This window comes from Centroberyx gerrardi, chromosome 9, assembly GCF_048128805.1.
Source record: "Centroberyx gerrardi isolate f3 chromosome 9, fCenGer3.hap1.cur.20231027, whole genome shotgun sequence".
In the NCBI taxonomy this organism is placed as follows: Eukaryota; Metazoa; Chordata; class Actinopteri; order Beryciformes; family Berycidae; genus Centroberyx; species Centroberyx gerrardi.
The window spans coordinates 12,458,994-12,481,798 of record NC_136005.1 but is presented as its reverse complement, the minus strand read 5'-3'; the positions used below and the strand labels follow the sequence as shown (position 1 = coordinate 12,481,798).

At 41.1% G+C, this 22,805-nt stretch overlaps 1 protein-coding gene across 2 annotated transcripts in view; it reads left to right on the top strand.

Moving 5' to 3' along the window:
• Positions 1 to 22,805, top strand: part of sbno2b (strawberry notch homolog 2b) — a 67,656-nt gene that overhangs the window by 10,442 nt on the left and 34,409 nt on the right. The window contains exons 2-4 of one of the 2 annotated variants that reach the window (XM_071926022.2): positions 5,244 to 5,470; positions 6,693 to 6,781; positions 15,502 to 15,622. In XM_071926022.2, coding sequence (XP_071782123.1) covers positions 5,363 to 5,470; positions 6,693 to 6,781; positions 15,502 to 15,622 — 318 coding nt within the window. In that variant the 5' untranslated portion in view covers positions 5,244 to 5,362. Of the gene's footprint in view, positions 1 to 5,243; positions 5,471 to 6,692; positions 6,782 to 14,256; positions 14,389 to 15,501; positions 15,623 to 22,805 lie in introns of those variants that run through there. The other variant, XM_078285681.1, reaches the window with a different exon arrangement.

Below are 22,805 nucleotides of genomic sequence, written 5' to 3'. Positions count from 1 at the left end.
ATGCATAAAATATAAATGTATTTTGTAAAATGATAAGGTAATGGGAACTGTGTCCCTGTCCTTATCCCATCATATGCACATGGGTATGCAGAAAGAATTTCAATGTGGGGTATATATGAGTGTGAGACCATGCGTAAATGCTCCACATTTGTGTGTGTGTGTGTGTTTATTCATGAGCAAGACTGCACACGCGCAGGGCAGGATGGTGGTCCTCCTCGTGAGCGTTTAGCCGTGACTTAACGGCTTAAGGAAGTCACACTTCCCTGGATGACTTCCATGTGCTCCAGCAGGCACTGACAGTCAGCGAGGCCACCACCAAACAACCAGAGTCATCACTACCAGAGACTATGCTTAACCTCTCGCCTGATGTGCTTGCAAGCACATGTTGGATGCTGCAACTAACAACATGGTGAACACACATCTTGTGTTTTTTGAAGTGACAGAGGCGTGCTGCTTGTTAACCTCTGCCTGGCTGGCGGACAGGCACAGAGAGTGAGTCACATAGCCAAGGGGAAGGAACTGGCCTAGAATCTGCCACAACACAGGGAATACTGTTTCTAACAGCACATATGCCTCAAAATATCACTTAATTGCATGGTCTCCGAGTCTTGACAACCTTTGTTCAATGCATAGGTTTAGGTCTGCTTGTTGGTAACTCCTACATTTTTTTTTTTTTTAAGATTTTACAATTGTACGAAATAGCCTAATCTTCCTACCCTTTGCCTTAGTGTCAGGCCACCCAGAGAGAGGGAGATGGAGAGAGAGAGACACATGGGAGGGGGGTCTACCAAAACCAGCAGTAGCCTCTGAAGCAATTAACAGATTACGCTGCAAGAGAGAGACACACATGCCCCTAGTATCCTTAATACCTCCCTGCACCCCCACCTCTCCCTCTCTCTCTCGCTCAAAGACCTACTGGCCACTGCAAGCTTGCAAGCTTTAAACCGCTTAATAACAAAAGGTCAGGATTTCAGTATTACTGTCTTATCTCCAAATGGTTCCGGTACTCCCCAGAATAGTAGCCATACACATTTTGCATAGTAGTCACGCTAAATCCAGATATCGACTAGTAGTAAACAGACATTTTTAAATAATCAAGCATGGGTAGAAAATGATTTCCTCATTGGTTATGTGTGTGCTATTTTCTGCTGAATGAATAACATCCCCCCGTGTTTACCCTCCCACCAATGCGCCCCATCGGGCATGTCTCACTCTCACTCTCTCTTATTTTCCCTCTTTCCGTCTTCCCTATCTCCCACCCTCCCCTCCCTACCGCTCGCTTTCTCCATCACTCCCTCTGCCCCTCTCTGTGGAGGTTAGCGCTAGCAGGGAGTTTTTCCTGTTTTCCGGTAATGAGAGGCCTTACAGGAAGGGGACATCTGGGACTACTCTTATAATGATCAGTATCGATTGTCCTCAGAGACTTGCTGGGAGGGGTGGAGGGGTTGGGGGGGGGAGACAGACACCTCCCTGTTGCTAGGAGACACTAACCGGTGGTTGGCACGGCTACCGGTTGGTAGGGGGAGCGGGGGCTACTGTGGGAAGAAGATGCGGGGAGGACGTTGGTTATACTGGGAATCAATCCCAGAGAGCAGGAGGGATGATGGAGTGAGAGAGGGCGCTTCCACTGAGGCTAATAAGGAGAAGACCTGAGATTGTTGTTTTGTCAGTTGTCACACTCACCGATGAAATCATTCCTGTCTGCCCAGGAATTTATAATCTCTCCCAGACCACCCACTCCCCATGAAAACACACACCCCTTGCAAGCTATATATATCAACTGTCATACTCACTCTGCTCTGGCTACCTCTAGGCTTATGTTGATCATCAGCTGTTTCACCTGCAGCCCTCTGAGAAATCATAAATGGGGTCTCTCATGTGACATGAATACATTTCTGAGTTGATATTTCCCTAAGTGTGTTCCAAGACCACCGTGGGTCTGTTTTGCTTCTATGAGCTTTGACCGAGGATGAGCTCGACATACGTGGCAAGATATTTGAGAACCTCCCATGCTTCCAAGGCTGGAGCGTCCTCAGGGTGTTGCTGTATGTGCTGTTCTGCAAGGCGACACTTAACAGAGCCTCACAAGGCCTCTATTCACACTCCCAGTCTGCCCTGATCTGCCTTGCTTTCCCGGCCCTTTCCTCATCTGATCCTCGGAGGCTGCAAGCTGCCTCTACATATTCAGACAATATCCAATATCCTACTGGCTTCCCCCCTCCCAATATAGACTGCCCGAAGGACCTCCCGCCATGTATGGCTGGATAGTTTGCTGGCTGGTTCTTTGGACTGGGCTTCCCCACACGAGATTTGCAGCAATATCACACTGGCAGCCTGGGAGTAAAATGGCCTCCCTTTTGTATGTGTGTATTGGCGTGAGTGGCGAATATGTTGGGTCAGGTCTCTCTCTCTCCCTCACACGTACACACACACACGCGCAAAAACACACAAAGGCCTTCTTATTTAGACCCTCATGAACTCTATTAGGATTTATTACCTCAGCTTTGTCCCCAGTGAACACGTCTGGCCTATGTTCCAGATTGGGGGAGAAAGGTGGAGGAAAGAATGGAGGAAGGGAGAGGAGAAGGAAGGTAAGGGTTTGATTAGTGTGGGGAGAGGGAGTGTGATTGACGTTACACAGACATGCATTGTGGGGTGCTGAGAGGTTGGATTGATTCAGCGGTCAAACTGGAGAGGGCCGATGGAGGTGTGTGGCATATTTGCTAAAGCTTCCAGTCTAGAACTGCAGTTAGTAATGCTTTTAGATATTTGTTAATAAATCACTGGTTTGTCTTTCAATATGTCTGAGAGAACCAGAAACTGATCTGTTGTCCTTGTTTTTGATCATACAATCAAATGCACACATAGGACAATGAGCTGCACACTCTTCTAATTAGTATTTCCATCAAATTATGAGTGTTGGGCAGCAAAAGTACAGACTGACAGCTTTTGATTCAGGGTAATTTGGCCCCTGTGTGAAACCATATTAGAACATTGCAGGTCATTGTGGTCAGTTCCCCAATTACAGGGGAGCATATGTAATTTATGGGACAGTTTAAGTGATTCAAGTGATCATGTTAACTTAGTCTTTAAATTTTTCATTATATTCATCATTCATTTTACCAAAATAGAGAAGATCTAGTCTGTAAAAGTTCTATTTTAAGAAGAATTTATGTTACCTACTATCTTTTCAAAAAGTACCATTATTTGCTCAATCATTTTATCAGTCATTATTTCAAAAGATAATGTTATTTTGGAATGAACCTTTTTATTTGTTCCTGAAATCATTTCATGTGATAACCACTTCAAGCTTGTGGCCATTCAACCTTTTTTGTATGATTATCACATAACAAAACGGTTAATGATAAAATTTAAAAAAGGACAAAACAGGAAAAGTAAAAAAAGAAGAATAAACAAAAGTAATAAAATAAGCAATAAAAAAAGACTGAAATCTTTGTTTGATATCCTCTGCAAAGTAGGGCTTTGGCATCGCCCGCATCTTAGTGCATTTGCATGTGAACTCGGTCAGATAGCTGCTACCAGTACGTTTGTAAGGTAAAGTTGGCCCAAAACCTGAGAGCCCCAGCCACCAATCTCCAGTTACAAAGAGGTCACTGTTGCACAGCTTTGCAAGCTGATTTTCCAATCAAACTGTAGGAAAATTAGCTAGGAAGAATCCCACTGTTCAAGCGGCCCTTTGTGACTTGAGGCATGGTAATAAGAGGCCCAGCATTTGGAGCCGCTTCACTGACTCAGGCCTGGACTGTTATCCAGTCACTGATAGTACTATTGTCACTGTACCGGAGATCTATAGATCTAAAGAACCTAAAAGGGCACAAACATGAAGCCGTTATTACATAAAGGGTTTTGTGACTACATGTAAACTTTATTAATGACTTATTCTTTTAAGGTTTTGCAAATACTTGTTCTCTCCTATAGCTGGGGAAACTCATGGAATAGCCTGCACTGTTCTAACATTGGAGTAATACCTGTTGAATGTAGAGGTCAACTCATTTATCGGTTGGACTGATGAATTAGGGCCCATTAGTGCTTTTTTAAACGGTCAATAATTGGTAGATGTAACTGCTGATTATGGCTGGTCACACTTTATGATGGTGGAAATTAATAATAGCGTTCAGCTTGAGTGCATCAGCATTTTGTTCCTTCCTGCCAAATGATTTAAGCACCACGATGGAATGTCCTTCAACTTTGTGTTATCCGGTAATAATTTAATGCTGTTTGCTTGTTGGCATATTGTATTTTCACTTGTCAAATTAACAGAGACCAGAAAGTGCACACAATTAGTGCTGACAGTCTGTAGGTTTACCTGATATGCATCTTTCATAGTGAAACACAAATTAAATTAGTCTGCAGCAGCAAGGACCAAGTTGAGCCACCTATGATTTTGATTGTGTATTATAATGTCAGAAAACAAAATATATCCAGTGTTCCACTATAGGTTAACATTGAGCTGCTCTGCCTGGGAATAGACCTGTTCATCTCCAGCCCAGGCCAATCATTCTGATTGTCGGCCTCCTACAGTGAGTGTAATGAGTTCTCTGACGGATGAGGAACCTTCAGTGATGTCAGATGACATACAGCTAATGAGGGCTGTCAGTCAGAAAGTATGAGCTCACACTCTGCATTACAAATAAGCGCTGAATTCAACTACATGGTGTGTGTGGTGACAAAGGCAACTAGAATCAGTCTTGAAGTTACAGACAGACCAATTATTTCTCCAATTGGGTTCATATGTTAAAAATAATTGGATTTAGCCTGTGTTCAGTTTTTTAAATTAAAAATTTACATGGCACTTTAACTGTTTTTAATAGCCTTTGATAATGTGTAGCTCATCTGTTGTGCAGTGTAGGCCCATTCTTGCAGCTTTTTGTGTTTAATTTATGTCTTATTTAGGGCATGAGCAGCATTTTGGGGCCACTTTCCCCCCCACTTTGAATATGGATGTTATCTAAATGAAGTGAGATGGGCCACTCTCTGATGTTTGTGGTACTGTTGCCTTCATAGTTCCCCTTGCTGATTTTCAGTCCAGATCGGTCTTTCAAGTGTAGCCTTTGCTATACTTGATAGTTCTTGCACATATTGTTATACACCTCTCCCAAGATTTGCCTTAGTTATATTAGTTTATTGGAAAACCTGTCTGCAACATTTCTGATGTTTCCCTCCCTCTCTCCATTTTTCTTTACGTCCCTCTCCTTTTTCTCTCGCCCCTCTGTCCTCCTCAGGTCATGGAGAGCATTTGCCATTGCTAGAAGTACTCACTCGGACACAGCCAGCTTGTGGGTGGTGGTCGGAGGGTGTGTAGCCTAAGTCAGCTGGTGGTCATGTGTGAAGCTGCGGTCTGATGCCCACCCTCCCCTCAGCGCTGGCCATGGACGGGGATAACTACCTGCATCCAGAAGGCCCTCAGCTGGACAGCAGCTTGTTCACTGTGGCCTCCTCTAACATGGAGGTATGCAGAGATGTTTTCATGTGCCTTCATTTAGGTCCAACATTCATACTCACTTCACTTCCCTAGGTCGTCATCTTCTAATATAATCACCTCCATGTGCCTGATCTATGAATACAAGTGCAGTTCTTATTTTTGATTGCATATCTGTGCAAAGACAACAGCAATAGAGAAGCGCCTTTTATCTCACAACCCATCACTTGATAAGAGGCAAACAAGTCCCTCAGTGTATCTTCAGCTAATCTACTTTACCTTTTGAGTATTTTTAACTCAAGTGTTGCATTCACTATGGCTTGGCATGCTCTTGCTTTATGATTTGTTGAGTAAGTTTATCTCATTGGTTAAAATGAAAGAACCTTTTGAGTTGTGCTGATGAAACCAAGGAATATCTTAGCAGTCCTTAAACTGTTTATTCAAGTGTAGGCACTAAAGTACAAAACAGTGTGTGGGTTTGCACTCCAGGATGTGACACTGATGCACCACAGGTTCTGCAGTGTGAAAGCTGAATTAGGTTGAACTGATTAGGTGTTTATCTCTTAACTCTTAGCCCTCATAGCCCTCCGTCTCATGACTGTCATCATGTCTAATGGCTCTTCAACTCTACCTGAACCTAAGACACAAACAGTGGCCCCTATGAATTTACTATTTGACATCTGAGGATTGATGCATGACGTCTATGCAGCAGGACAGTCATCTAGAGATGTGTAACGTACTGATAAAAGAAGTGATTTCTCAGACTGATATTCTGGTAGTGAGCGCTGAGTGCAGCTGCTGATTTAATTCAGATAATTCATTTGCATCACTGTTTAGATGAGCATAAATATTAAGAGATTTTACAGTTACACTGGATCTAGATTGAGTCAGCTTTCTTTCTGTCATCAATTGTAGGTGCTTTGTAGTTCTCAAGACCCTGTGGAGCAAATATATGGTTTGATTTTAACTTAATAGTGTTATAATTTTTTTTTCACTGTAGCAGGTGGTAAAATGCACTGGTCTGGTGGTGGTGATGGCATTCTTTTGCACCTAATTTAGAAAATATAACAATTTTGATAACAGATCATTTCCACCTTGGGTTTTGTTGAAACATCACTAGAGAGAAGAACTTTTGTTTTCCACGTTCTAACATTATGAGTAGGCTCTATTGCACTTACGATGTTCACAGTCATAATGTGTCACCGTGTATTTTCCTCTGTGTCACAGATTTGCATTTTCTTGTGTGTTCTAGAGTTCTATATTTGCCTCCTCTGGTTCCTGGGGATCCTTCTCTCAGCAGGCTGGATACAGCATACACTGCCCTATGCAATCTGGAAACCAGTAAGTTCATACACACACACACACACACACACACACACACACACACGCATTGACTTTACACTGCATTATAACATCTAGAAATTAGTATGTTTCAATTATTATGTTATACACTATACAGTATAGACATAGTGAGTATTAAGTTACTTTGCACACAGCATACTAGTTCAGACAGGGTGGATTAAGGTTAAAGAGACTATCCCATAACAGAAAGGTCACATGTTCAATCCTCTCAAGAGCCAATATGTCCATCAACTGCCATATGTCATGTCAGTGTGTCCCTTAGCAAGACACTGGAGCTCTACCTCCTCACTCATTCTTAGTCACTCTGGATAAGGTAAATCTTAAAGTGTAAATGCAGTGCTTCTTATTACACCCTCTTACTCACATTGTATCAGGATGTTGGGTTGTCCAGTTGATCACCTCCCATCCTCTTCTCCATTGTTTATTTGTTTGTTGGTAAGCACCTGTTTTGGTCACTCTAATGCAGATGTGAACCCACGCTGTGACACAAGGAGCCATGTCATTTACAGGAAAGTTCATATCGAACTGTAACAGTGTTCAGTGGGTCAGTGCTTGAACTGCCTGAATGCAAATATTGTAGGGCTGGGCGATAAAACGATCGCGATAGAACTCATGTCGATAACGATGATAAACTCTGGACATGTTTTACTCGATATGGATAGATCTAACAGCCTATCACACAGCAGAAATAAACGCGACAACAGCCAGTCAGTCTGCAGTTTTTGGCTTGCACGTCAAAGTACACGCCCATTTCCTACCGCAAAGCATTATTTGAGCTACCGGTGAAGAAAGTGGATGTCCTCTGGAAAAGAGGAAAAAAAATGAGTGCCGAGGGACACGAAAGCGACGGCTAGTGAACTCGCGTTATCCTCACGTGAGGAAATTGTTAACAAAAAAGGTAACATGAAATACTATTTCATCATGTGAGGAGCTCGTTGTTGTCCGTTTCATCAGATAGTAACCGAAGTGACAGTGGAAGCTAAACGGACAGCTAACGTTAGCCAGCACCGACTAAATACCTGTGTGTGCGCATGACAGCCACCGTCTGCCACCGGGACATCTAACCGGCGGTGTCCGGTGTAGGAATGTAGTGAAACCACCGGGCCAGAGAGCAGAGAAACCGCTTTTCAACACGCTGAACGACGCCGACATCTTGACAGCAACGAGCGTCAAGCTAGCCGGGATCAGGACAAGACTTCCTGTCAATGTTTTTCAAAATAAAAGTATTCAGGATGAATGTAAAATGTATGGTCTGACAATGGCAAGTTGTGGCACTTTTGACAGTAATCTACTTCTTCTACTTAAAAGACAGGTGTCTTTTAAGTAGAAGTAGAAATCTGCTTTTCTGCCCCTCTTCTGATGTTATTCTATTTTTTATGTTATAAACTATATTCTAAAGTTTAACTAATGAACCCTCTGGTTTCTTCAGGCTTCATCAGTCATTATCAGGATACTCTTCAAACTGGCAGCATTATCAAATTATATATCGTGATAAATATCGATATTGATCAATATGGAAAAAATTATCGCGATCATATTTTTTGCCATATCGCCCAGCCCTAAATTATCGTACAGATTTTTTTTTTTGATCACCATTTGTGCCCAATGATTGCCACTGTTCATTTTGTAGATTCTGATGCCCATATCGATATGGCCAGATAGAGTGTAACTTTTAAATCGCCTTGAGAAGTAGCTAATGTCCTAACCCGAACCTCCTGAACTAATTTTGGGGTATATGGAATTGTTTGATTTTGACTGGTGCCAACACTTGTTTTTGTCCTACTTAGGCAAATATTATCTTGATTGATTTAAGAGAATATTATTACACAATACACATAAAGGATTGTTCACACCTAGACTGACCTAGTGTGGCCCATTGTTTTGTATGGACACTGACAGTTCTGTAATACATTAATTTTGCCCTGACACTGAACCACCAGTGACAGTCTATAAATGTAACTACATTTCCCTGTACTTCTTGTTCTTAGTGTTGTGCTTTTGGCAGCACACTATTGCTGGCCTCATGCTTTTGAAACCTGGGGGTGGCATTCAAGTTCCTTTATTAGATCTCCTTCATTTCCTGTAGCGGGTGGCCTGGCGTCAGCCTTACTAGGGGGATTAATCTCAACATCTGGCAACCCGGCCCTGTTCCACGACCTCACTGTCGAATGAGAGGTGTACCCTGTTTGTCCCTTTTCTCCCACACTAGGTGTGTGTGTGTGTGTCTGTGTGTGTGTGTACGTGCGTACTCCTGTGTGTGTGTGTGTGTGTGCGTGCGTACTCCTGTGTGTGTGTGTGTGTGTGTGCATACTCCTGTGTGTAATTCAAATACTGTGTATGTGTCTCTGCAAACAATATGAGTATGTGGGTGGAATTTGGGATTTCTGGGTGTCTGTACATCTGCATATCTGATTTGTGTTCTAGGGTTTTCCCTGCATAATGGGTTATAATTTCAAAGTTAAAAATTCAACCACCCATGCACTTAAAGACAAGATGTCCCATATTTCTAAACTGACTGCTTAATTCAATCATCACCAAAACTAGGTGTGATATTCAACACAGCTCAGGAAGTGTTTGTTCCACTAGTTGTATTGTTTTCTGTATTGTTCTTGCTGTGTGTGTGGTGTTTCTGTGGAAGTTCATACAACAGATGACGTGAGAGCACGCTCTGTGGTTTCAATTCAGTCAAAGTGGAATTTGCTGGCATCAAGGCTGCTTCTTCAAGCCCCTCACCTCACTCTCTTTCTTACAAAGGACAATTCTCATGATCCCTCATGAACGTGTATGTGGTTAACACCAAGATGACTGTCTAATACTCTGTCTTTGATTGGTGGTCAAAATATTCTTTTGGGACTAAGACAAACTTCTTTATTGTGCTGTGGAGGCCCACATCTAGCCAGAACAGTACCCTATGGTATGAATAAGGCATGAATTTAACACAACTCTCTTCTCTGTGTCAATAAATGTACTGACCTGGCAGACAAGGCATCTATTGATTCCCCTCATCAGAATCAGGACTCCAGAGTTTGACAATTTGGTTGCATTTTGCAACAAATTTTTTTCCCTGTAGTGCTATATGTTTTTTTCTTTGGTCTTATCAGTGCGACCAAATAAACCCACCCAGGTGTCTGAAAGGAAAAAAAATACTCGAGGAATTTTTTGTGTTTTCTAAAGATTACTAATTAAAGGCTAGCCCATTTCAGAATGGCAAAGTTGTTAGAGCTCTGTTCCATGTGGATGAACACACTCTCTACCTCGCCCTGAGAATCTTTTTTTCTCCTTCATTCAGTTCAGTTGTTCTGAGATTCAGTCAGGTGCTTTTTCACGTGACTCAATATTGCATGCGTCTTTTCTTCCAAGATCAGTAGGCTACATATCTGGCCGCTGCTCAGTGTATTCGAGTGTCTCTGTACAGTTGGGAGGTAATTGATTGCATTAGAGAGCCCTCAGTTTTCTCCTCACGTGGCCGCTCTGAACAAGCAGAGGAGTGAATGGATCACATGACACCAGTGAGGAGGAAATGTGAATGGGCTTGTGACCAGCGTTCTGTTTACACACATGGATGCACGGACTAGCTCGCTCACTCGCTCGCCTCCGCACAGAGGAAACTCTTCGCATCAATAGTGATGTAGACTTTGACTACGTCGGTTCAGCAGAGCAGGGATAGGCAGTTGGTGTATGTGTGTGCGCATCAGCAATGGCTGGTCACTAGTGTTTGGTAGTGTGTGGCCTCCCCCCACACAGCTGAGCTTTGGTGTTTGTTCATGGCAAGTAAATAATAAACAGCCCACGACCCGCTTCCATCATTAACAATACTTTCTAAGCATTTTTATGTCTTGTTTAGATCTAATTGACTGCAATAAACCGTAAATTCTCAATCTTGAAGACCCAAATGGCGCCCTGTATTTCAGATTAACATGGCTTTTGTGAAATAAGCCCACATTACATTGCTTGAACATCCTTGCCTTGTTATAAACCACATTCAAGAGAGTTTCAGTATTGAAACATTAGAGCTTCTTTCTCTTACAGTTTTCTTTTGGAGGCAACGAGAGACACCAAATGGAATGCAGTTGAACGCTTTTGATATTCCAACTCCAAAAGTTGGTTTCCCCGTCTTCTCCACCTTAGTCACTGCTGATACTGCCTGCAGCCAGACTGTAGACTGAAAGGTGTGCCAGTATTGTGAGTCAAAGTGAAAGCCCATTTATGCAGTGTTGATGGGCTGAGACTGAAACATCCATGGGTGTGTGGCATTGCTGGTTCTGTGTGAAGAAGAGGCACTCCAAGGAAACGTAGTAGCTGTTTGTAGGATTGGGTGTTAATGTTTGTTGCCTTTTGTTGCCCTTTCATAGGCAATTCAGGCAACTCTTGGATAAACATCCTTGTCTTTCTGTGGAAATAGCTATGATACTGTGTGCCTATCATTCAGAGCATGACATGTCTCCACACTGAATTTTAATGGATCCTGTCTGTTATTAAGTCATACTGTGGGGACCTGTTTGAATTAAAGAAAATTTGTATTGCATTTGCACTGCCTCTGCTACTTGCTTGAACACACAGGCAAGAAAGCTATTACAGAGTGGTCAGCCCGGAGCTGAAAGAAAATGGCTTATTTATTTATAGTTTCTTTCTGAACTGTTAGAAAAGTTGCATATAGATTAGATTTAAAATTAGAATCCGTAGCATTTTACTAGAATTCATTGCCTTTAACTCTTAAAACTGCACATAAAGGAAAAATCCACTAACACTGTTAAAAACAGCTGTTCCTGATGTACCTTTCATTCCTGCATCCATTTTGTTGTTTGGTGGTGTCTTTTACTTATTCCTGTAGATACTTGGCCAAATGTAGATACTTGGCCAAATGTAGATGACACAGCGTCATGTTGAGATATTTCCAGAACAGTTACAATGGAGTTTCTTAGGAGAATAATTTTCATCTATCTAAAACATCAACACTAAACGTCAGGTTTTGGTATCAGGCCCTCAGAATGAAAGAGTGATGGAGAGATACCAATTTCTCCACTGACCGTAGCCTCAATAGTGCCTAAATAGTACTCAATACTTTTTGTCGACTGTAAATGACTATTGCCCTAAAGTAAAGGCTTTATATTGGATATTTAGCGATATTAGTTTTTCCATCTTCAATAACTTGTAAAGCAAATAAGTAAAACCACATTGATAAATATATTTGTGATCGCTGGAAGAGGAAAAACAATTTACAACCACTGGTTTCAATATTTGAGAAAATCCATCCACAGAATATCCAATCCAAACAATGTCAAGCTAACTTTACTCGGGTCATGTACAAGCCACAGCTAAATGGAACAAGTGCACTCCTGTCCTCTGGGTGTTGTCAGAAGGTATTCTGGGAAACGGAGGAAATCTCTAACTGCAGTAGAAGTAGACAAGGCAGGTTGAGGGAAACTGGGTTCAACAAAGGAGGTAAATTACAACACTTCTTCACAAAATAACTCCTTGAATAACTAATGAACATCACAGTTTGATGATAACAATGAAAGAGTATCTGAGGGTGGAATTTTTTAAGGGGAAATTTCTCTTTCTCTTTAACGTGGAGGGGAAGCTTAACAGCTAAATCTGTATCCTTGTTCAGTGTCATACACATATTCTTTATCTGCTGATACTAACTGAAATTTAAGTTGATGTGTGTCTGTACTGAGTGATATATTTAAACTGTGAATGTGATATTGTCACAGCACTACCATTAAATTAACAATTACTAATACATCAACATTAAAATTTGGAATATCTTTAAGTCATTATCTACATTTTCTTGTTAGTTAGCTCTACATATTTGATTTTATCAGAGGGATTGCAATTTCTACCCTCATTTAAAATCAAGTACTATAGATATACCTAAAGGCAGGTTATGCTTATTGTATTATAATGATTGGAATATAGTTCAAACATTTCAGTTCAAAGTCCTAAATATAAAGCTGTAAACACACCTATCAGGAAATCGGTAATTCAAAAAAAATCAAATTTAATATCCTACCCAACATGAACGAACTACGTCTCTGGTAAAACTACAGGACAAATGTCTGAGAAAATGCACAAAGAATGTTAACTTTCAGCATCATATGCAGTTTTGTCAAAGAACAGATTGTTTTTTCCAAGCCCTACAGTTCTGTTCAGAAATGTTAAATCGCACCACTGATTGGGTGGCTCTGCCAAGGGCTTACTAACAGCCAGCCTAGCATTCTTCTGTCAAATTGGCTGTCCCACTGTCTAAAAACTCCCACTGATGGAAACCAACTGACTAGCTGCACTAAAAATGACACGGGACAAATGCCTGACCAGTATGTTTTAGCCTTAAATAAGAGATTGCAAACCCATAACAAGGTTCAAATGATGATCTGTACACAGCTACAGTCTGAGTAGTCTGGGAAGGCTGCACAAACAGTAAGTCAATCAGCTCTGTTGGCTGGGAGCCCCTAACCAGCTTTGTGTTGTTGGAAAGCTGCTGATGCCGTGCTGCCAAGACTTCTGCTGTAATAATATCACTGTCATATCAGCGTTGGCTAAAGGGCTAGGAAGGGGATTTCCAGTGTAGATGATTCTTACCAGCCACAACACTGTGACCTTTCTGGCAGTAGCGTGAGTGCCAAATAGATTATGTACCAGTGTATGATCACATGGCCTTTGTTTATTTTCAGCAGTCATCATTATTAGAATAGTTCATCTGCCCTTTTTTCACTATTGGTTGGTCATGCAATGGTTATGTAAAATAATGGCTTTTCAAAAAAAGGTTTTTGATTTAACATGAAAATGTATTTTTTTCATTTTTTTATCTTTTATGTTTTATCTACTTGTGTTTTAGAGAAAGTAAAAGCCCAAATAACAAATTTGCTGTTTACATTAGAGCCAAGTGATAATTATGATGATAATGAATTTTGAATAATGATTTTTTGAAAATCAGCTATTCACCAAAAAATTTAACATTTGAACATAGATGCTGACAAATGCTGAATTTCGCTATATGTCATATGGAATAGTCATTGAAATGTTTTGAAATATGTCAACAAAAATCATAGCAACCACGTTTTCATACACTGGTTTAACCTTCAGATTAGGGCTCCCTTTTCATCCTATTGGTGTCTTTTGAACTTAAATCAATCAAGTCAGTCACAGGGCCAAATCCTATGAATAGCTTTGGCCAAGCTCAAACCCTCTGAGCCTGGAACACATAGGACTGGGAGAGAGAAACATGGGACTGTGCTGTGCTGGTCCCACCGTTGCAAAGGTTTAGTTTTGCTTTCCTTTTGACTATGCAACCGCCACTGTCAGCACAATAGGTTATCTTATGATGTCTGTGACTCAGGAAGAAACTGAAAACATCAGAGGTTGTTCTTGAGAAATTTCCATTGCCCATTCGTTGGGATTTTAAAGCAAGGGATGGTCAGAGAACCGCATTGCCTGTGATTCTCACAGGTCAGTCACATGAAGTCTAGAGCCCAGAGAGGGTGGAGTGATGTCTCTGGATTTTTGTCGAACACTGACAGTGGACGAGGGAGCATGGTCGGTATTGAGGAAGGGTGGCCCACTTGGATCTTGGAAGCAGAAAGACGGTATTAGCTAGTCCTATTTAATCTCCTGACTTTCTGGTGCTCTCTCTTTCTTTCTTTCTTTCTTTCTTTCTTTCTCACTCTCTCTCTCTCTCTCTCTCTCTCTCTCTCTCTCTCTCTCTCTCTCTCTCTCTCTCTCTCTCTCTTTCTCTCTCTCTCTCTCTCTCTCCCTCCCCCTTTCTGCCTGTCTTTCGATGCTTGGTTTCAGTGTATCCTTGACAGTGTGTGTTGCTACTTGGTTTCTTGCCTTTGAGCTGTAGCGCAGGCCTGGTTGTTGTTGCTGTTATCTTAGGTCTGCTGTGCAGCTGATAGGTTAGATCAGTGGATGCTGGTCTAGAAAATGATAAATTTCCTAGTTTCTTGGAAGAGTAATAAGATTCTTGTTTTTTCAATTTCTAAGATGTGGCAGCAAGACATTTTTCCCAAGGAACACGTGCTCCTAAATGGAAAAAAAATGTGTAGCATACAAAATAAATGTAGAGCGTGTTTTGAAATTAAGTTGTACATGTGTTCCTTTATCAGGTTTATTTAGGCTTCATTCATGTTACTAGTTATTGGATAATTCCTGTCCTTTTCTTGTGATATTCAGATGGTTCTCTGGCTTGAGAGTATTCTAAAAATTTGGTGGTTATAGCCATACCCATACAAACATCAACAAGATTTAGCTAGCGCTAAGTGAGTGGAGTCTAATTAAACTTAAAGGAAATTTGCACCCTTGGATACTCTTACCACTGTGTGGTATCAGTTAGATATTTTGTGATGAAATGTTGCAGTTTACACTTGGTGCACCCACTTTCCCTCAGCCTGCCTCATCTAATTCTACTCAAGTTAGTGATTTCCTTTTTTTTTGCCAGAATGCCGGTTGAATGGTTATAGGAAGTGAATGATGCTGTACATTCTCTCCTCCCTCAATAACATCTGTTGAGGTTCCCTTGAACAAAACACTTGACCCCCAGCTCTGTAAAAGACTGTGCTTGTACTTGGCAGCTCCAAGGTGTGAACGTGTGTAAATGTATGAGTGTGAAGCACTGCGTTGCTGGAAAAGAACATGTGTCAACTTTCCCTGGATAAATAGCGATTTAAAAAAACAACAACTGCCCTCTTCTCTCTTCCTAGGCAATACCACTTGAACAGCAGCACCACCACCACTCCGGATGTGCACATGGACATGTACTCGGGATTCCCTGACGTGGACTTTGCCGGCCTCAACCTCCCCAGGAATGGAGACTTCTCCCAGGTTGGTTTCATATTATGGCTGTGATCTCACTTGGCGTGTTCGCATTTGCACTAAAAAATGCCAACAAATTGAGTTCACTTTAATGGCTGCAATGGGCCAGTGTGAAAACACCCACACACACGCACACTCATGCACCCAAATACACCCAAATAGATGCCTTGGCACACACATTTTCACACATTCTGTCTGTCTGTCACTTGATTATCTCAGGGAAGGACCATACCTCCCACCCATTCCTTTCATCCCGTCCTCCATGTGTTTTCAGCTCAGCTTAGTGTACCATACAGCAGCCTGATTAAAGCCTAGCGTTGTCTAGACGGCAGCTACAGTACCTGCCCTGTTCCTGTCAAGGCGTGTCATTAATAAGACACTATAATTTAACAGCCTTCTAGTTGGCCAGTCTGCCTCTTCAGAAATCAGTTACGTAAACCCAGAATGTCTTTGTAATCTTCAGTAATGCCTGGAATTATAATGGGATCCATGAAATGGGCTACATGACTGGAGAGTTTTGGAGGTGTGAGAATGCTCTTTCAGTGTTTTATGTTTTTGTGAATCATTTGAGTGTCTTTCAGTGTTACCTTTTGGCTATTTCTGCCTCATTAGTATAAGAGGCTTTCTCGCCCTCGGGATACAACACAAAGTATTCATTTCAGGATGGGAAATGTTTAGATCTAAATAGTGAAGTAAAAAGTGTAGCCTTCTCCTCACTTTATATTTAACCTACTATTCCAACAAAAGACAGTTAACCTCCATCATTTGCATTTTCCATTTATGTGCACTTTTGCACCGACCCAGCCAATTCCGCATAATGAGCATCATATGAAAGGGAGCTAATTATAATGACACAGACCAGTGAATTTCTCATCTGAAGCTTATTTGGGCTGAGTCGTTGAGTGCCTGGGTATTGCTTCCCAATACAGAACCATATTAAAACACACACATACTCTGATAAAGGAGTTTAAAAGAGGGGCAGTCATGGGTTACTAAGCAGCCTGGCAGTATTCCCCTCATGTTTGGCCTGTCTGACATAAGGAGGGGCGGTAGCCATTGAGTTATGAGGTGGGAGGGAAGGGCAGGGCGGGGGACTTAAGAGATTGTGACCTCCAGTGTATTGCCTGTCACACCCGGGTGAAGCACTGTTGCCCCTTGACTGGCTTTGTCTACACCATGAGTTATTGTCTGAACCTTTTGATACAGGGATTGACAGTATGTGACAGCTAAACCAGAGTTGAGACCAATTCACATAGGACTACTATTGTGTGTAATTTATGAATTATCCCCCAACCTCTCTTTCTGTTCAGTGAAACACATTCGCACTGGATAATGAAATTTACTGAAATTGTCCCGGATACAATTGTATGATGGCAAGTTTTTACAATTTGTCCGTTCCTGTTTTAGCAAAGCAAAAATTGAAGTTTGCACTAAAAATGCATTCAAAATCTTCCTCTATGGATTCTACTACTGCCTCCATTTTCCATGACTGCAGGAAGATAGAAATCACACATCTAGAAAAAGAAATTGCACGACAAGAAACAAATTATGGTTTAAATTAACGAGAGTTAGATTCTCACAGGATTAGTATTATCAGGGGGGCTCCATCTTCACCAAAATACAGTAGGTAATTTGCAGTGTAATTTTTAGTTACAGACATGGCAGATTTGCACAGGATTAAAGTCACCAACGATCTCCGCAATTATTGCAAATCACTGGATGTCCCCAGGTAGTATTAGTCCTGTGCAAATAGGGCTTTTGACATGCATTTTAAGGTTGGAATAGGCGTGTTTACACGTGTAATGTTGGTAAATATTGGAGTAAAACAGAACTGATGGGCTAAGAAAGTTTTAAAAACAACCTATTTCTCATGTATTAATCAAACTCTCCACAAGCCTATGTGAATATATAGCCAACAGTTAGATGGTCTGAATTTTATTTTTCAAGGGAAGGACAGCTAGACAGACATAAACACACACAAAGGTTTCACTTCAGGTTTGAGTCCAGGTGTGAGTATGAGTGAATCTGAGCACGAGTGTGATGGTGCTGTGTAAAGTTTGGAAATGTGTGGCATATTGTGAGTTTGGGTGGGGTTTTTTGCCCCTGAAATGCACTTGCTAGCTCGAATGAAGCAAATGAAAGAATAACTAAGTGTGAGGTCCAGTTTGAATCTGAGTGGGAGACTGTCTGAGTGTGAGTTTCAGTCTTAGACCGCTGGTAAGCATGAGTGTTAGTGTTGGCAAGCATGTTTTATTGTTATTGTTAGCAAGGCTTTTGTGCCAGTGAACAGGGAAAAAACTGACATTAATTTATATGAAAATGTTGTGGATTTAGTATTTTAAGCTGAGGGGATTTTAAAAACAAAGACTACACATGAAGGTTTTCTCATACAAGCACAATGATGTGTCATTCCCATCACGTGTATTGTAACACTGCCATGGCTTTTGTGATTCATGTGGGGTTTCCCTAATCTTCCATCTGCCTATTCTTCAACATAATTATATGTGTGTGTGTGTGTGTGCATGTCTGGCTGTCTGGCCATAGCGTTCTCCTTTACAAGTAATTAGGAGGGTTCAAGAGTGGGTGATACATGTAGGATCTATTCATCATTCTACATATTTAGACTGGTATGTCTTGACAGTTGTCTTTTTCATGTGGTTTAGTCTAAATTAGCTCTTTCATCATTGGTGCATGCATGAGCAGCAAGTTTACTGGTTTCCTGGCAATGGAGACATGGAATGCTATGGTGTGTGTGTTTGTGTGTGTGCGTGCAGAGTCATGGATGTGTTGTGCTTTCTCAGCTGTTCCTGGTGTGGGACACTCCCCTCCAAGTGAGGCATGTAGAGAAAATGTAAGTCACGAGGTCATCATGACTAATCCTCCACCTCACACTCAGCCCCCTCCTCCCTCTCCCTTTTTTTTTCTCTCTTCACCCTCACTCCATGGCATGCCGACCCTGCCCCTCTCTCCCTCTGTCCACCCACAGTCAGAAGCAGGATCCCAAGTCTTCTCTGTGTCCGTCGGCGTTGTCTAACCATGACAGGAGACACGTAGGCATATGCGACCAGTCGGAGTTGTTGATATGATTCCACAGTAGGGCTGAACGATTTTGAAAAAATATCTAATTGCGATTATTTTGACTGATATTGCAATTGCGATATGATTTGCGATATTAGAGGGAATGATAATTTTTACATCATTATTCTCATTTTCATTGAAAAACGTATTAAAATGATTATGGTGTGATTTTTGCGGGGATCTGTACCAAACAAAGATGTTTTCTTAAGTCTGTAGAATATGACGTGTAGGCCAGGACATCTCTGCAGCACGACAATATTTAATTTAAAATGGTATTTTGACACACATTTCTCCTTTAACAAATATTGCACCTCCTGCGATTTGAAAATTGCAGTAGGCCATATTGCGATTTCGATAAAATTTCAATTAATTGTTCAGCCCTATTGCACAGTTGTCAGGTCTCTCTGCCATGTTTACCTCAGCCATTTCCCTGTTTCAGTTACAACTGTGGAGTCATTAGTGAAAGGCCTTTTGATTTGCCATCCCGCAGTGTGAGAGTTTGTTTTTTCAGTTCAGCAGAGCTCTGTTGGAATATCCCTTGATTGTTAAGAAGCGCACTGTTGCACTGTGTGGACAGGATGTTCAGCTTTAGATCACTGATAACTTGAAAACAAGAGCTTCATGTTTGTTTGTTTGTATTAGGATTAATAGACTCTTCATAACTTTGAGACTTTTAGACTTTTTGAGACTTTTCAGTCAATTACAATACGATCTTGCTTTCTAATCACTGCAATTGACTACTTAGCTACCATAAACAACAATAGGATCAAGCTGATATCACACATTTTTGATAGGCTTTGAAAGTTAATTTGATGTAGCCTGTATAAACATGGTACTTAAATCAACTATATGTGCGAGAATCTCTAGTATATTCTCTTTCTGGTAACACTTTACTTAAATTGTTGATTATAAGACATTGTAAGACATCATACACGCATCTTAAGCACATAATAATTACATCATAACTGCATCAGAAAATGTCATAACGCAGTATAATGGATTATAAGTCTGGCATGAGCAGATTATGAGGCCATATAAGTAATATATTTTCCACTGGGGGCCCATATTATTTTTTTAACACATCATAAGGCACATCATAGGGACATTTGAATTACATTATAGGGGCATCAGAAAATGTCATAATACACTATAAAGCATTATGAATCTGCTATAACCAGATTGAGGTCATCATACATGCATCATAAGCACTTTGCAATTACATCATAACTGCATCAGGAAAAGTCAGAATACACTATAATGCATTGTGAATCTGCCATAGCTAGATTATGAGGTTGTTGTAAGTAATGTATTTGCCACTGGATCCAATATATTTCTTTTGTTTATAAGGCATCAAATGTATTGTAAGCTGTGGAATTCTTATTAGTGTGTCCCAGTGTCATAAGTAATTCATGAATTCATATTAGCTAAAGTAAAGTGACATCAAATGATGTATTAGAAGAAATTAGCAATATGATGAGTTTATGAAAAGGTCATGATTCTCTTATAATAGATAATTTGGTATCACTTTAGTTAATATGATGAGTTCATGAATTACTTATGACATTGTGTCACACGGATAAAAATTCCACAGCTCATAATACAGTTGCTGCTTTTAAAAACAAAAGGTCCTGGTGGCAAATTAGGAATAGGACTGGGGGCAAACCCCAGAAATAACCTATCTGCCCCATCTCTCACTGCTTCCAAAAATCCCAAAGGGAAACACTGGATTATGTATCTGCAGTGTTGCCCATTTAACTTTTTTTCAGAAGAAATGTTTTGTGATGTTCAGGGTAGCAGAGTTTAAAACAGGAGGAATCAGCTTTTCTAATGCTACTAAATTATTTTTCAGCCCCCAGTATTGAAAGCATTAAAGTAGAAGATTACTCATAGTTGTAACACTCCCACAACGATATTCCTCATAGTGATGCCATGCACAAAACTTAGCCTTGAATATTGGCAAAGGGTTGGTATCCTGGACGGACAAACAGACTGTAATGATGAGCCTTTTGACCTTTGTCACATTTCAGACCGGTCAAATGGCCATGTTATCAGTGAATAGGGCAGTTGAACTGTGTGGGTCTGTCTGTGTGTGTGGTGTCCTGCGACCTTAAAGGAGAATACTGGTGTCTTTAGAGTTATAGCCCATTTAACACTGTCTACGTCTAGTTTACATTTCCCCCAATCATTTTGCAATGCATGCTACATGTAATTAGATTTAACATTTTGTTGTATTTGGTTGTTTTTAAAATACAAACCATGCAGTCTCAAACCTAGCTTGAAATTAACTGCTGTGCCAGCTAACAAAGACGCCCTAAATAAAAAGGTGGGTGTCAGGTGATTGACAGTAAGCTGAGCACAAAGTAATGCACACATTGATTTGAAAACATTCAACTCCGGCACAATGAAATAACAATAGAACAGAAACTTTGACAAAACCAAATTTAGGCTTCATTTCTGTGTCATACTGTACTGAAATGAGTGGCTTATTCTGAGGAAAATGAGCCCTGATTTCTCCAAATATGCTGATTTAAAAAAACACTGGTATTATTCTTTAAGAAGGACAGAGGATAAACTCATTGACTGTGGCCTGAAGAAGCTTTGCCCCCCAGTGAGAGCTAAAACATGCATAGATGGATCCACACACTCTCACATTCTGTCACACAAGCACACATGCACACCTGCCCATGCTTTAGTTGGGTCATTTGTGGGTCTAAAGCGCCTGAAACATGATGCATATTGTCAGAGTGAAAACACGACTTACTGGAAGAGAAAACACCAGGAGAGATCATTCACTAACCGCTCTGACTAACCACAAACAGTGAGCAGCGCTCTGCAAGCGCACACACAGTAACACCTATGTACACATTAACACACATATACACATGCACACACACACATACACGTGTATCGGCACATCACACACACACAGTCTCATCCTCACGTTCACTCGTTCTCTCGCTCTTTCTATGTCTTTCTCCTGCTCTCTCTTTCTCTCTCTCTCTCTCTCACACACACGCACACATTGTAGAAATACTAAATGCTCCACTCAACAGGCTCCTATTTGCATCAACTCTGCTTTTTACAGCTCTGCTTTTTACAGTGTTGTCTAAGGTCCATTGGTCCCAGTGGTGCATTGAGTTTGCCCCTTTTAGGTGGTGATGCAGTGAAAGGTGTTTCATTTTAGACAAGGAGGATTGTCTTGTTTTTCTTGTCTTATTTTTTTGTGGCAAACAAATCTTGATATCACCGCTTCCTCAGCTTTTTACTGTCATGATAATGAACCGTTGGTGTTTTTAGGCTACTTCCTTGTAAGACTGTATATAGATTGTTGTTTGGATGACCTAGTTTTATAGGAGGAAGTGAAAAGTTAATTTGAAGGGTTGATACAGGTGCACTTTCCTTTGGGAGTGAGTAGTCCACCTGATGCAATGGATTTTTAGATTAGTTTTGGGTGGTTCAGTCTTTTCCATCCCGTGTCAAATTCACGCATACAGTGCTTGTATGTGGATCCAATCAGCTACATTTCAAATTGTCACCTTTCCTGCTTTTACAAACACCAGAGGAGTGTTTGTGTGTTTGTGTGTTTGTGTGCGCACACATACGTATGTGACTGATGAGAGATGAAGTGAGGCATGGATCCTTCCCTCTTTAGGCTGTGATGCAATAACAAGGTGTGTGTGTGTGTTCGTGCATGTGTCTTCAGAGAAGGGGCTTATCAATGATTCATCTCCCCTGATGGCCTTCTGCGTCCCACTGAACGAACACACAAATACTCACATACACACACACACACACACACACACGCTATTCCGCTCACACTGACGGAGGATTCCCACTCATACCATGATGACACCATGGACAGGCGCCACTCCGTCTCTGTGAGTCTGTCTCCCCCTCAGTCCAGCAGAGATGGACATTACAGTACCTTACCATCCTGGACTTGATATCACGTATTCCTGGAAGCAGGGTGTGCAAATGGACCCCTCTTCTTTACAGATAAACCAGATAAATCATATCATTTCTGTTATTAAACACCACAATTTCCTCATTTGCGGCTGGCTCCTAAGCGGTTAACATTGTTTCTCTGTCAGAAAAGCTGATGTTACAACACTGT